At 46.7% G+C, this 14,277-nt stretch overlaps 1 protein-coding gene across 5 annotated transcripts in view; it reads left to right on the top strand.

Annotated features, from left to right (window-relative positions):
- The window catches only part of LOC146808689 (cell adhesion molecule CEACAM4-like), a 130,975-nt gene that overhangs the window by 43,655 nt on the left and 73,043 nt on the right, over nt 1–14,277 (top strand). For all 5 annotated transcript variants that reach the window (XM_085615497.1, XM_085615498.1, XM_085615500.1 and 2 more), the window contains one exon: nt 12,886–13,028. In XM_085615497.1, the coding sequence (XP_085471623.1) occupies nt 12,959–13,028 (70 nt within the window). In that variant the 5' untranslated portion in view covers nt 12,886–12,958. The remainder of the gene's footprint in view (nt 1–12,885; nt 13,029–14,277) is intronic.

The following is a 14,277-nucleotide window of genomic DNA, read 5'->3' as shown; positions in this document are numbered from 1 at the left end:
CACTTCTAGTCTCTCCCTCTCGTCTCTAGTCACACATGGTCTGCTTCTTGTCTCTCCTTCTCATCTCTATTTAGACATGGCCCGCTTCTTGTCTCTCCCTCTCATTTCTAGTCATGCATGGCTTGCTTCTAGTCCCTCCCTCTAGTCTCTAGTCACCCATGGCCCACTTATAGTCTCTCCCTCTCGTCACACATGGTCTGCTTCTTGTCTCTCCTTCTCATCTCTATTTAGACATGGCCCGCTTCTTGTCTCTCCCTCTCATTTCTAGTCATAAATGGCTTGCTTCTAGTCTCTCTTCTCTAGTCATGTATGGTCCGTTTGTAGTCTCTCCCTTTTGTCTCTAGTCATACATGGCTTGCTTCTAGTCTCTCCCTCTCATTTCTTGTCACGCATGACCCACTTCTAGGTTCGCCCCCTCATCTATAGTCACGCATGGCCCACTTCGAGATGCTACCTCTCATCTCTAGTGACACATGGCCCGCTTCTAGTCTCTCCCTCTCATCTTTAGTCATGCATGGCCTGCTTCTAGTCTCTCCCTCTCATTTCTAGTCATGCATAGCCCGCTTCTAGTCGCTCCCTCTTATCTCTAGTCATGCATGGCCCGCTTCTAGTCTCTTCCTCTCGTTGCAAGTCACGCATGGCCCGCTTCTAGTCTCTCCCTCTCGTCTCTAGTCATGCATGGCCTGGTTCTAGTCTTGCCCTCTCGTCTCTAGTAATGCATGGCCCACTTCTTGTCTTTCCCTCTTCTCTCTATTCACGCATGGACCACTTCTAGTCTGTCCCTATCATCTCTAGTCTTGCATGGCCCGCTTCTAGTCTCTCCCTCTCGTCTCTAGTCACATATGTTCTCCTTCTAGTGTCACCCTCTTGTTTCTAGTCACACATGGTCTACTTCTAGTCGTTCCCTCTCGTCTCTAGTCACGCATGGCCCGCTTCTAGTCTTTCCCTCTTCTCTCTATTCACGCATGGCCCACTTCTAGTCTGTCCCTATCGTCTCTAATCACGCATAGCCTGCTTCTAGTCTCTCCTTCTCTCTATTCACGCATGGCCTGCTTCTAGTCTCTTCTTCTTGTCTCTAGTCATGCATGGCCTGCTTCTAGTCTCTCCTTCTTGTCTCCAGTCATGCATGGCCCGCTTCAAGTCTCTTCCTCTCGTTGCAAGTCACGCATGACCCACTTCTAGTCTCTCCCTCTTATCTCAGTCATGCATGGCCCGCTTCTAGTCTCTCACTCTCGTCTCTGATTATGCATGGCCTGCATCTAGTCGCCCCACTCTGCTTAGCAGTGTATTTCCCATCCATCAGTAATATGTGTGTCGTCTGTTGCACATAGATACAACTTGTTATCCCATCTCCTTGAGATATTGGTACACTTTAGATGTGATTAAAACGTGTAAAATAAGTGCTGTTCTTATTACAATGCTTCTATGCATTTTCATGAAGTGTGTTCGTATTGAGTTTGTGCTGGTCTTTGTGTGTGTTTCCCTATCTATTCACCGGCCCACTTTAGGCCATGTGGCACAGCAGCTCATGGTGCTATGTAAGATGTTAAATAGATGTCACATAGGCAAAACTTATTGGCTTAGCCAATGCTCGTTAAGACGGTAGCAGTTATTTAGCCTGCCATTGGGTAGGTAGTGATTTTCTCTGCTATTCGCTTGGCCACTATACTTGGCCTCTTTGGCGTTTTAACAACTTCTGACGAATATCCCTAAAGTTTTCATTTTCGTAAATTGCCTACCTTCCATGCTTACTTTGTCATCAAATATAGAAAAGCGAGTAAAGCAGAAAAAAATTGGGTTGAAAGATGAAAGAACACATAATTGTAAATTTGTCATCATTTGCAAGCCTTTTCTATGTTTCTGCCCAATGCCAACTCATGAATACACTGCAGCCGGACGGGAGAAGTAGGAAGAGACCCATAGCACAAAGTGTGCAGCCGGATGACGTATGTCCTCTAGCGAGCCACCTCTACCTTTGAATTGGTAGTTATTTTCGGTGAGTTGAATTCTCTTGGGAACGAATCGCAGTGCATCAAGCACTCTTTTTTTCTGTGGCTGCACACAACTTCTGCCCAATGAAGGGCCCTGTTCACAAAGGCAAACTTGTACCTTTATGTAAGTTAACTACTTTTCGGTATTCGCAAAGGTAAACTTCTACCAAAAATCTAACTTTACTAATTTTCCGTATTCTCAAAGGCAAACTTAGACTAAAAGTCTAACTTTATTACTTTTCATTGTTCACAATGGTAAACTTAGAACGAAAGTCGAACTTTGCTAGTACTACTTACCTTTGTCAATACTGAAAAGTAGTAAAGTTCGACTTTTGGACTATCTTTACCTTTGGCCCAGCAGCCGATACTTCTGGCTCCAAACATGTGGGCGGAGCCAAAGCCTCTCTCCCCGGGATTACCACATAATTGTCTGGTGACAGCTGCGATGTTAAAGCCGAACCATAAAAACTTGCTTTTTAAACCTTCACCTTTCCCCTTTAGCTGGCGGTTTACCTTTCCCTCTCCATCAGGGCTGGGTTACACTCTATAAGACCCATTAAAATAACTTAATATTCACAGCATTATGGTGACAATGTAAGCAGTAACATCTGTGCTCCTGAAAAGTGACTGGACAAGTCATTCCGTACCTTGTTAGGTATCTCAAATACGCTCTAGATTCATAAAATAAAAGCCACTGATTTCTCCTTGAAAATAAAATCGATTTCTAAAAAAAAAGTGCCTATGGCTCATAATTTAGAACAAGCCTTCGCATAGTGAATAGGTATGTATGTATGTATGTATTTATTTCTTGTTAAGCGCAGCTGTCACCCAAAGGGTATCCTGGCGCTGAGACCCTATTAAACCATCGGAAGAAGTATTTTACATTGCTCTTGGGAACAGATAGGTCTTAAGGTCCCTTTTAAAGGAGAGCAGATCTTGACTGCCCCTCAGCGCCAGAGGTAGGGAATTCCATAGTGTGGCGGCCGTATAGCTAAAAGCACGGCCACCCATCCTTGCTCTAGTGATCCTTGGAATCCGCACCAGGAACGCCGATGAAGATCTCAGAGGTCGGACAGCTTGATACCATGAAAACAGACCATGAAGTGGAATTGGTCCGAGTCCATGCAACGCTCTAAATACAAGACATGACGCCTTAAAAGCGATCCTCTGCTGTACCGGCGGGGAACAACCTTTACAACGCAACTTTTACAACGCACTACCTTTACAACGCATTTTTTACAACGCATAATCCATTACAACGCATGACATTACAACGCATGACACTACAACGCATTTTTAAAAACTACCTTTACAACGCATTCCATTACAACGCATACTACCATTACAACGCATACCATTACAACGCATAATATTACACTACACTATCCAACACTTACCCTACTGTTGCACCCCCTGGAGTTAGAATAGTAATTTTTACCCCTATACTATCCAACACTTACCCTACTGATGCACCCCCTGGAGTTAGAATAGTAATTTTTACCCCTATACTATCCAACACTTACCCTACTGATGCACCCCCTGGAGTCAGAATAGTAATTTTTACCCCTATACTATCCAACACTTACCCTACTGTTGCACCCCCTGGAGTTAGAATAGTAATTTTTACCCCTATACTATTCAACACTTACCCTACTGTTGCACCCCCTGGAGTTAGAATAGTAATTTTTACCCCTATACTATCCAACACTTACCCTACTGTTGCACCCCCTGGAGTTAGAATAGTAATTTTTACCCCTATACTATCCAACACTTACCCTACTGTTGCACCCCCTGGAGTTAGAATAGTAATTTTTACCCCTATTCTATCCAACACTTACCCTACTGTTGCACCCCCTGGAGTTAGAATAGTAATTTTTACCCCTATACTATCCAACACTTACCCTACTGTTGCACCCCCTGGAGTTAGAATAGTAATTTTACCCCTATACTATCCAACACTTACCCTACTGTTGCACCCCCTGGAGTTAGAATAGTAATTTTTACCCCTATACTATCCAACAATTACCCTACTGTTGCACCCCCTGGAGTTAGAATAGTAATTTTTACCCCTATACTATCCAACACTTACCCTACTGTTGCACCCCCTGGAGTTAGAATAGTAATTTTTACCCCTATACTATCCAACACTTACCCCACTGTTGCACCCCCTGGAGTTAGAATAGTAATTTTTACCCCTATACTATCCAACACTTACCCTACTGTTGCACCCCCTGGAGTTAGAAAAGTAACTTTTACCCCTATACTATCTAATACTTACCTTAAATGTAATTTAATATTATGCGTTGTAATGGTATGCGTTGTAAAGGTAGTATGCGTTGTAATGGAAATGCGTTGTAAAGGTATTTTTTAAAAATGCGTTGTAGTGTCATGCGTTGTAATGTCATGCGTTGTAATGGATTATGCGTTGTAAAAAATGCGTTGTAAGTGCATGCGTTGTAAAAGTGTGCGTTGTAACGTCATACATCCGTACCGGCAGCCAATGTAGATCAGCTAAAGCTGCAGAAGAAGAAGCAGAGCGTGGTCGTGACAAGGCCAGTTTCGCAGCCATGTTCTGGATCCTCTGCAGCTTAAGGATCAATTTTTTAGGGGCTCCTAGAAGTAGTGCGTTGCAGTAGTCTAACCTACTGAGTATGATACTACACACTACCTCTGCTCTGACACCTGAGGGGAGTATTGGCAACATTTTGCGCAGGGCACGGAGCAGGCCCATGCAGGTCGCTGCGGTCTTATTTACTGAAACATCCAGCTGTAGGTCAGGTTCAAACACCACTCCTAAATTACGAGCCGATTTAGCTGCTTCCACAGAGCCCGGAATAGAAGGTGGCCAGAAGTCGTCAGGTAACGCACGAGGAAGGCGATCAGGAGAGCAGTGGAGGACCTCCGTTTTTGACCCATTGAACTGGAGTGAGTTAGCTCGCAGCCATTCGGCTGTGGCCGACATACAGTGATGAAAAGTGTCTTTCGAGACCGACTCACTACCCTCAAATGAAAAAATCAGTTGAGTGTCATCGGCATAATTGATGACTGATATGCCGAATGACTTAATAAGTTCTATAAGGGGTCGAAGATATAGATTAAACAGGATCGGGCTGATCGCCGACCCTTGAGGAACACCCTGATTTACCTGTCGAGTAGCTGATCGAAATGGTGGTAAAGCCACAGCTTGCTGTCTGTCACTGAGATAGGACGTTAACCAGCTTAGGGCTAGATTGGTTACTCCCACGCTTTGGAGACGCTCCAAGAGAACCACATGGTCAACCGTGTCGAACGCGGCCGACATGTCGAGCAGCACTAGAAAGGCTGACCTGCCCCTGTCGACACGCGTTCGTAGATCATCTAGCACGGTAACCAGTGCGGTCTCAGTACCGCGGGCCGGTCTAAAGCCAAATTGAGCTGTATCCAGGCAAGAGTTTGTTTCCAGGAAGTTGGACAAGGCTCTTGTGACCCATCTCTCGAGAACCTTTATCACAAATGGTAAAAGCGAGATGGGTCTATAGTTGGCCGGGCATGATGGATCTAAAGATGCCTTTTTTAATAGTGGAGTTACTATTGCCACCTTCCAACTATCTGGGACTATCGCCGTCATCAGTGACTGACAGCAAATGGAGTGGAGTGGAGGAAACAACTCATCTTGAAATGCCTTCCAGATCTTATGAGGCATTGAATCAAGTGGTGAGCCCGAGGACACTCCATTAGCCAAAACCCCAAACTCTTCTAGTGAAGGAATGGGAAAACAAGGCAGATAAGAAGTATCTACCCTGTTGCTATCCCGTAAAGGCGCCGAATGACAGAGGGATTCCAGGGAGGGAGGTAGCGAAGACGGCAGCTGTCCGGGCACTGAGAGGTCTCGCTTTTGGGACCTTATAAGTATTTGGTTATGCAGCACAATATCCTTGGTGCAACAACATTAACTGTTGGATGGTTAAACACTTATGAGGCCCCAAAGGCGAGACCTATTGGCTATGCTAATGCTTGTTCAGTGTTGGCAAGTTGACAGTGCACGTGCCTTTACTGCAAAGTACTTGAGTGAATGAAAACCCGAGTGTCCTGGCGCGAGACCTCATGTTTTGGGGCGCAGCTCTCTTCCGAGAGCTCCAGAACACCAGCAGCCCGCAAGCGCAATTTAAGTACCATGCTGCCCAAAGCAACCAAAGAAAAGGGTACCACTTGCCCACCATGTGGGTACTAAAATGCAGCACGAACGGGGCGGTAGCGGGCGCCGCTAACCACTTGGCGTCTGTGCCACTGCACCTGCTGCACTAGTGAAAGCAACAACACTCGCTGCTGGGCATGAAAGGGAAGGACTGTGGACTCGGGCACGAGAAAGAAGCAGTAACTCTTCAAACACACAGATGCTGGCCGAGAGACCTGGGATCCGGTCCATTCATACTGAAGAATTTGGCATTTTTAGCGCACTTGCAGGCTTATTAAGAAGCAATAATTGAGCTGGTGCCCCATCCTGTTATATTGAGTAAAAAAGTGGACCGGGACACAAAACGGGTGTGATCTTTTAGGGACAGAGCAGGTGCGTTAAGGATCTCTTCTACGTCAACGAGATGATTGATTTTACATGCAAACAGAAGCGCGTGGGATGTTAGGACACAACGACACAGCAGAGGAAACTGCTGTATGTTCTCTGTATATCGTTTTTTTTTTAATTCCAGTTTCTAAAAATGGTATACTTAAACAGGGGATGGGGTGAAAGACCGCAAGAAAAAAAGTAAACGGGTGAGATGCTGAAAGATAGGGGGATCAGAAGAAAATGAGAACGGGAGACAATAAAAATAGAAGAAAAAGTTAAACAGCAGATGGATAATAGAAAAGGAGGATAATAAAAAAATATATATATTAAAAGGATAATGAGATCGTAACATGGCTAACAGAAAACTCGGGGAAATGGCTAAATGAATAAGGAGAACAAAGGGAAAGACTGGAGGAAATGTGTTAAAGACAAACAAAAAAATAGGTAAAGTAGGGTATAAGAAAGCACGGACATGTAATATTTAACATAATGAAAGGAAAGACAGGCGTATAAGAAATACAGAAAAACAGAAAGTTCATTGAGAAATAATGAAAGAGAACATGATACGCTGTAAAAATTATGGTAAAGAAAAGGGGTTAAAAGGAGTAGTAATGAGAGAGTGGAGAAAGACGAAGGAAATTGTGAGGGGGCAGGGTATTAGTATTAGAAGAAAATGAAAAAAATGCAGAAAAGCGAAGCACGTAGGAAGACAGGAGAATCAAATGAGAACAAATGGGAAATGAGAAGAGAAGGTAAAACAAGCATTGGCCCCGTGCAGTGAAAGTGACACAGACGCGTGGCCCGTGAAAGTGATTGCGATCAAGATAAGCGGGAGTTGTGTGACGGAGGAAAGACGGATGGCGGCTGCGCGTGTGCACGCTCACGTGCACGCAAGCGTTAGGCTACCAAAAGCCTGTGGCAGCACTTTGCAAACCCATACACTAAATGTTTCGCAGAGCAGCCATGTGCTGGTTCAGCGAGACCTAACCAGCGGTCGCTGTACAGAGTCAAGACCAGCAAACGCCTTGCACCTGCCACGAGCCTAGTTGTAGCTATAGTTGGTGTAGGAGAGTAGGATCTGCTTCACATGGGTACCCCCACTTTTTGCTGGTGTTTCACTGTTTTTCGGCCTTAGTCTGGCTGTGGCCCTGCTAATCAGGACCACAGCCTAGCTGCTTCCTCTCTAAATTGATTTCCATGTACATTAGGTACATATCTAATTGGATTCTGGAGTGTCTTATAAGCCCCTAGTATATGGTATACTATGTACCTAGGGCATAGGTACCTCAGAGGCCTGCCAGGGGCTGCAGCATATATTATGCCACCCCTGGGAAGCACTCAAAAATGGCACCACAGGTCTACCACTGCAGCCTGGGTAAGGGTGTGCTTGCACCCCTTACTGTGGTATAGGCTACCTATATCACTACCCTATACAGACAAATATAAACCTATAAGCCACTCCTATGGCAGGCCTTGACAATCCTGAAGGCAGAGTGCGTGGTTTTATGTGAGAGGGTGCCCAAGCATGAGCTGAGCCCCTCTACAGCTTTCGGAAATACTTCCTTATGGCTGTTCTGTGATACAGCCATACCATATACTCTTAAGTGCATTATAACCTAGCGGTAAATGCTAACTTTGGGATGGCTGCATCAAAACATGCCGTGTTTGGTGTCAAACGCTTTGGAATACTACCCCCTGCCAATTCTGGCGGTGGGGGTAGCATTCCACTCTTCGAGAGGGAGAGACATGTCCACACTGGCTAAACCTGGTAGGACTTTCCTTAGCCCTGGCATCACAAAATGGATGCCTTTGCCACAGACATGGGTCTGGCCTCCTGCTGCTGACCGAAACTTCGGCAGGGGAGGCCTGGACAATAGGTTCCCTGATGAAGGGAGGTGTGACCATCTCCCCAGACTGGCTGATGTGTATTAGGGCTGGGCGGGAGCACTCTCTGGTGCTTTGAAGTCCTGCACTGGGTGCACGTTTGGTGTCCCTGTGCATAGCCCAGTTCAAACCAGTTCCAAGGGCTACCTGTCCCTGCTCTGGCGTGAAACTGGACAAAGGAAATGGGTGTAACCACCCCTCTTTCCAAGCCCACCCATAGGTGGGGACTTAGAGTTAGTCCATCCTCTAAACTTACTATAAGTATAGGAATACAGTCCTTAGGACTTGAGATTACCCTGGACGAAACTCTGCTACATATATCCTGGACCTTCAACTTTCTATCACGACTAGAAGACGGAAGAGATCTCCCTTGGGGTCAAGGAGTGACTCCCCTGCTTGGCAGGCACCAAAGAAGCAACTGACCGGTCTGCATCGCTGAAGCTCCAGCCGGACACCGAAGTCTTTGCATCACCAGAGGTGGATTTCCAGACTTCCCCGAGGCTACCCTGAGTTCACAGCAAAGCTGAGGCCCGTGGCTATCGTGGGTGACGTGGAACCGTGACCCCTGGACACCGTGAACTTTTGCAGCAACACTATCTTCCTGGTCCTCCTCGAAGTTGTGCTTTGGACTCTGAGTAGCCCCAGCCTTGAGCACTTCCTGCACCAAAGATTCTTGGCCACCACTCCACGGGTGACCCGTGGGCCAGCTTCAAGTGCGACCGCTTGAGGCTCTTTCGTGATCACTAGCCCGTTGGCTAGCAGGTCCCCACAAAGGTGTCTCCTTTTCTGCTTGGGCTTTCCTGGTTGCTCCAGACGTGCCCTTACTTACCCTGACTGGGTGAGTCCATCAGACCTTGCTGGTCTGCACCGCAGACCTTTCTCTGATTTCCAGTGGCTTGCCGTTGCCAAGGCTTGTTGGGTCCATTCTGGTCGCCGACAAACCAGCACTCGACAGACTTCGTGGGACAGCTCGAATTCGGCTTGTGGACTTTGTGGCCAAAGAGTCAAGACACCCATCAACTCACCTGAAGCACCCGACATCTGTGGGCATTGGTCCATCCTGCCCTAGGTGACTGGCAAGTGACCCAGACTCTGTCCCCTCTGCTTTCAGGTTCCTTACATCCTAGATCCAGGCTTGGATCTCTCCGGACACTTCTCCTCTTCACGGCAGCAGCAGTTCTTTGCAGGCTTCCATTGGAATCGACGACGCGACCCGACACCAAAAGACACCTATGCACCCGGCTTCCCTGGGTGAGGTAACTCGAGTACTCCGGTGCTCTCGTGGGTGCTAGCCCTAGAACTTCCTAAGTCCAAAAGGGTTTGGTCCAGACTCGATTAGAAGTGTCCCTAATCTTTAAATTTCCTACCGCGACATTGCCCATAGAAGATAACGGGAAACTGCGGTTGTGTTTACACACTGCATACAGTCCCCGTGGGTCCCCTGTGTCACTACCTTGGGTGGTTCCTTGGGGTCCCTGCGATTCTAGAGGCTCTAGGCCTAGGGTCTATCCCAGTCGTGGTTCTTATACCACTTTTTTGGTATATGGTTTGGTATGCCCCTAGGGCTCAAACGTGTATTTGTGCTTTTACTGATGCTTGCTCACTTTTAACTTAAGTACTTCGAACTCCAGTCTCATAAAGAGACTAGAGGGGTGTGTTTTTGCCTAAATACATATATTTTGAATATATACCTGGTGTGGTTGTCTTTTCATTTGATCAATCAAGAGATTATAGACTGGTAAAACAAGCTGCTTTACATTCCTTCAAGACTTAGCCTGAAGGCTGCTCTCCACAGCTACCACTAGGATAGCTTTCAATAAAGGTTGTCTTTAACCTATCACCATAAGGGGTTGTTTGGACTGATACAAGGAGCCCACTAGAACTAGTGGACAGCATATATCAGGCCAACCTTCTCACAGTTGGCACAATGCGATTCTGGAACAGTGGTAGGTGGCAGCTGCCATACCCTGCGGAGCCTTTGGCTGTTACTAGCCACGCTCTGGTATACTAGTAGTTGTTAGTGTAAGTTCTGTGGGTTACTGGAGTTGTGTGGAGTAGTTATGATCAGGCCCAGAGAACATTTAGTGCCATCTGCAGTTACCTGAGCGCGTGGGTAGAGTTAAGCACGGGGAGTTGTGAGCGTGATGAATGCACATCACAAGCCACCCAAGTAACATGCAGCGTACACTACAACACCCTATTACCGTCGAGCAGGGCTGCACCAGGCCAAGCGATGGCTCCAGACATACTCCACAATAACTCCAGTTTCCACTGCACCGTCTTCCCTTACTCCGCAGCAGACGACGCTATCCTTTGTAAGCTCTCTGGTGTGCTTGTTAGGAGCACATTATATCCTGTCGAGCCCTTGATGGCAGTATTCGAGCTCTGGGTTAGCGTTGCATGCCCTTCGGAGAGCTTGTGGGCGCTTAGCAGGCCCTAGCGGCAGGCAGTAGTGCCCCACACAGTGGCAGCAGCCATTGGCTGTCGCCTCGGTGCACGGCTCCGCCTGCTTTCTGAGCGCGGAGATGAAAGGCTTTTCCCTGAGCGCTGACGGCCATTGCACTGTTTGCTGACAGAGATAACGATGACAGACAATGCAGGTCTTGGCCGCACCCGTGAGCCCTGCTCGGAGGGCCACTGAAAGCCCAGGCTGGAGCCGTCACTGCCACAGAAAAGCGCACCAAGCTAACACCGCATCACCTGAAGAGGCCCTGCGGGCGGACAGGGGCGCAAAACTCTTAGAGAAAGTATGGACAACACAAACTGGGGGCGTGGAAAAGAATGACCGATAGAAAGGAGGGTAGGAGGAGAGCACAGGACGGCCACACCAGGGAACGTGTAACTCCGAGGTTCCTGACTAACCCACAAAATACCTCCTCTCCCTCGCTTCAAGATAATCAGTGGCGACCCTGTGCGAATTTTTATTTTATTTTATTTTTTTGCATATTTATATAGCGCGAACTCGGCCCGAAGGTATTGGAGCGCTTTACACGAACACAGTTTTTACATTACACATTCAGGCATGGGAAGACTAACTGATTTGCCCAGAATCACAGGATGTGGATGTGGACGCGACCCCGAGGCTCGAACCCTGGTTTCCTGCACCAAAGTCAGCAGTCTAGCCGACGGACCACACCCTCTCCGGTTTGAAGGGGGGTTTCCTTAACTGCGTCAGGACCAGGATAAGGCTCCTCATTGCAGTGGGGGCTGACCTCGGTGGAGACACGATCTTTGCTCTCCTAGAAACCTTTTGATTACTGGAGTGGAGAAAAGGTCCATTTCCGAGGAATCTGGCATCTGAGGCTGTAGCTGAGAGATTCATTCTTACACGAGCATGAGTTTAGTATCAAGTAAATGCCTCCATATTCAATAATTGCTGTGTCCCTGGTTACCTAGTAGGCTTTCTTTCATGCACCAGGGTACAAAACCGAAAGACACAGCACAGCCAGGAGGCTAAATGCACCCAAAGATCATAGCAGAAGGGGACATGGACAATATATGACACGATTATTTGCAATAACATCAGAACTCCATCAGTGGAAAGAAACTAGATGGACAAGGATCACAGGACAACCAGGACATGTAAACCTCCACAATGTGACACAACCATATTACTTGATAATCTTAGGCTCACAACACAGTCAAATTACGTGCATCATTGCAAAATCATAGTAAAGCTAACGTTGCCTCCACAAGACGAGGACATGTACAATTTGTCATCATAGCATGGGAACATGGAATCTTCAAAAGGAATACACAGAGGGGTTTAGCATACATGAATATCCAAGTACAAACAGAACGTTAACGTGTAAACATCGTGCCAACCAAAATCAATAGAAGCGCATGATCTTAGAAACCGTCAGAGGTTTAAACAACTGATGGTTCACTGAGGGGGCAGCATTTCCCATTGGCCAAGAAGCCGAAACTCTTAGAAAGGGGTATTCTTGACAATCAAGACAAGCATTGGCCGCGCGGCCATAAAAGTAAAAGTGATCGTTATCAAAGCGCTGGAAGGGAGGCAGATGGCGGCTGCGCGCGTGCACACGCGCGTGAACCCAAGCATTAGGCCAGCGAGGTCTGGTAGCACTTGGAAAACCCGTATTCTAAATGTCTTGCAGAGCAGCAAATGCGCTGGCTCAGGCAAGACCTAAAAACTATTTTGCCAGCAGGATTTTGTATATTAAAACCTTCTTTAAAAAAAAAAGAATCGATGGTTATAATGGCATTGACAAGATGTGTTTAATCTATTTTTAAAAAAGTACTTTAATTTATCAATTAATAGCACAAGGTTATTAGTGAAGAATAAATCGTTGTCCGAGACCTTTCAAACAAAAATAATAACAATATTATAAATATTGCAATGATCATTTAAATATGGGCAGCATAGATTTTTCTAAATTCAGCTTCTCCATTTAATATTGAGATGATGCAGTTTATCCATCACTTAACCCTGTGCTTGGTTTGCAGAATCCCAGGTTCCTCGTCTCATTGGCTTTCGCTGGATATCCCGTGATCCCCGCCCTCACCAATCTGAACTGAAATGGAGAACTCCTTCCAAAGTCGGCCATCTTACACCCTGGGACCACGAACCTGGTGCCTCCTCCTCACAGGTGAGTGGATCTGAACTTAGCATGAGGAGCAGATGAAAGTAGTTTTGGCAGTTAGAGATAACGAGACATGGACTGCAGAGAGGACCCTCTGCGGAGACTCAGGGCAAATTCACAAAGGTGCTTACGTGTAGTAAAGTTACGAGTGCGCACTCTCAGCACTCAGGGTCCGATTCACAAAGGTGGTTACATGTAGTAAAGTTACGAGTGCACACTCTCCGCACTCAGGGCAGATTCACAAAGGTGCTTACGTGTAGTAAAGTCACGAGTGCGCAATCTCAGCACTCAGGGCTGATTCACAAAGGTGCTTATGTGTAGTAGAGCTACGAGTGCGCACTCTCAGCACTCCGAGCACTCAGGGCAGATTCACAAAGGTGCTTACGTGTAGTAAAGTTACGAGTGCGCACCCTCAGCACTCAGGGCAGATTCACAAAGGTGCTTACATGTAGTAAAGGTACGAGAGCGCACTCTCAGGACTCGGGGCCGATTTACAAAGTTGCTTAGGTGTAGTAAAGTTACGCGTGCGCACCCTCAGCACTCAGGGCAGATTAATAAGTTGCTTACATGTAGTAAAGTAACAAGTGTGCAATCGCAGCACTCGGGGACGATTCACAAAGGTGCTTACGTGTAGTAAAGTTGCGAGTGTGCACACTCAGCACTCAGGGCCCATTCACAAAGGTGCTTACGTGTGGTAAAGTTGTGAGTGCGCACTCTCAGCACTCAGGGCATTCAGGGCAGATTCACAAAGGTGCTTACGCATAGTAACGTTACGAGTGCGCACTCCCAGCACTCGGGGCCGATTCACAAATGTACTTGCGTGTAGGAAAGTTACTAGTGCGCACCCTCAGGGCAGATTCACAAAGGTGCTTACTGTAAGAAGGTGGCCTGATATATGCTGTCCACTAGTTCTAGTGGGCACCCTGTACCAGTCCAAACAACACCTTATGGTGATAGGTTAAAGACAACCTTTATTGAAAGCTATCCTAGTGGTAGCTATGGAGAGCAGCCTTCAGGCTAAGTCTTGAAGGAATGTAAAGCAGCTTGTTTTACCAGTCTATAATCTCTTGAATGACCAAATGAAAGGACAACCACACCAGGTATATATTTAAAATATATTTATTTAAGATAAGACACACCCCTCTAGTCTCTTTATGAGACTGGAGTTCGAAGTACTTTAGTTACAAGTGTTTAAGCATCAGTAAAAGCACAAATACACGTTTGGTCCCTAGGGGTGTACCAGACCATGTACTAA

The sequence above is a fragment of the Triturus cristatus genome, chromosome 7 (assembly GCF_964204655.1).
Source record: "Triturus cristatus chromosome 7, aTriCri1.1, whole genome shotgun sequence".
NCBI lineage: Eukaryota > Metazoa > Chordata > Amphibia > Caudata > Salamandridae > Triturus > Triturus cristatus.
The sequence above is the reverse complement of the archived record's forward strand: the minus strand, read 5'-3'. Positions and strand labels throughout refer to the sequence as shown.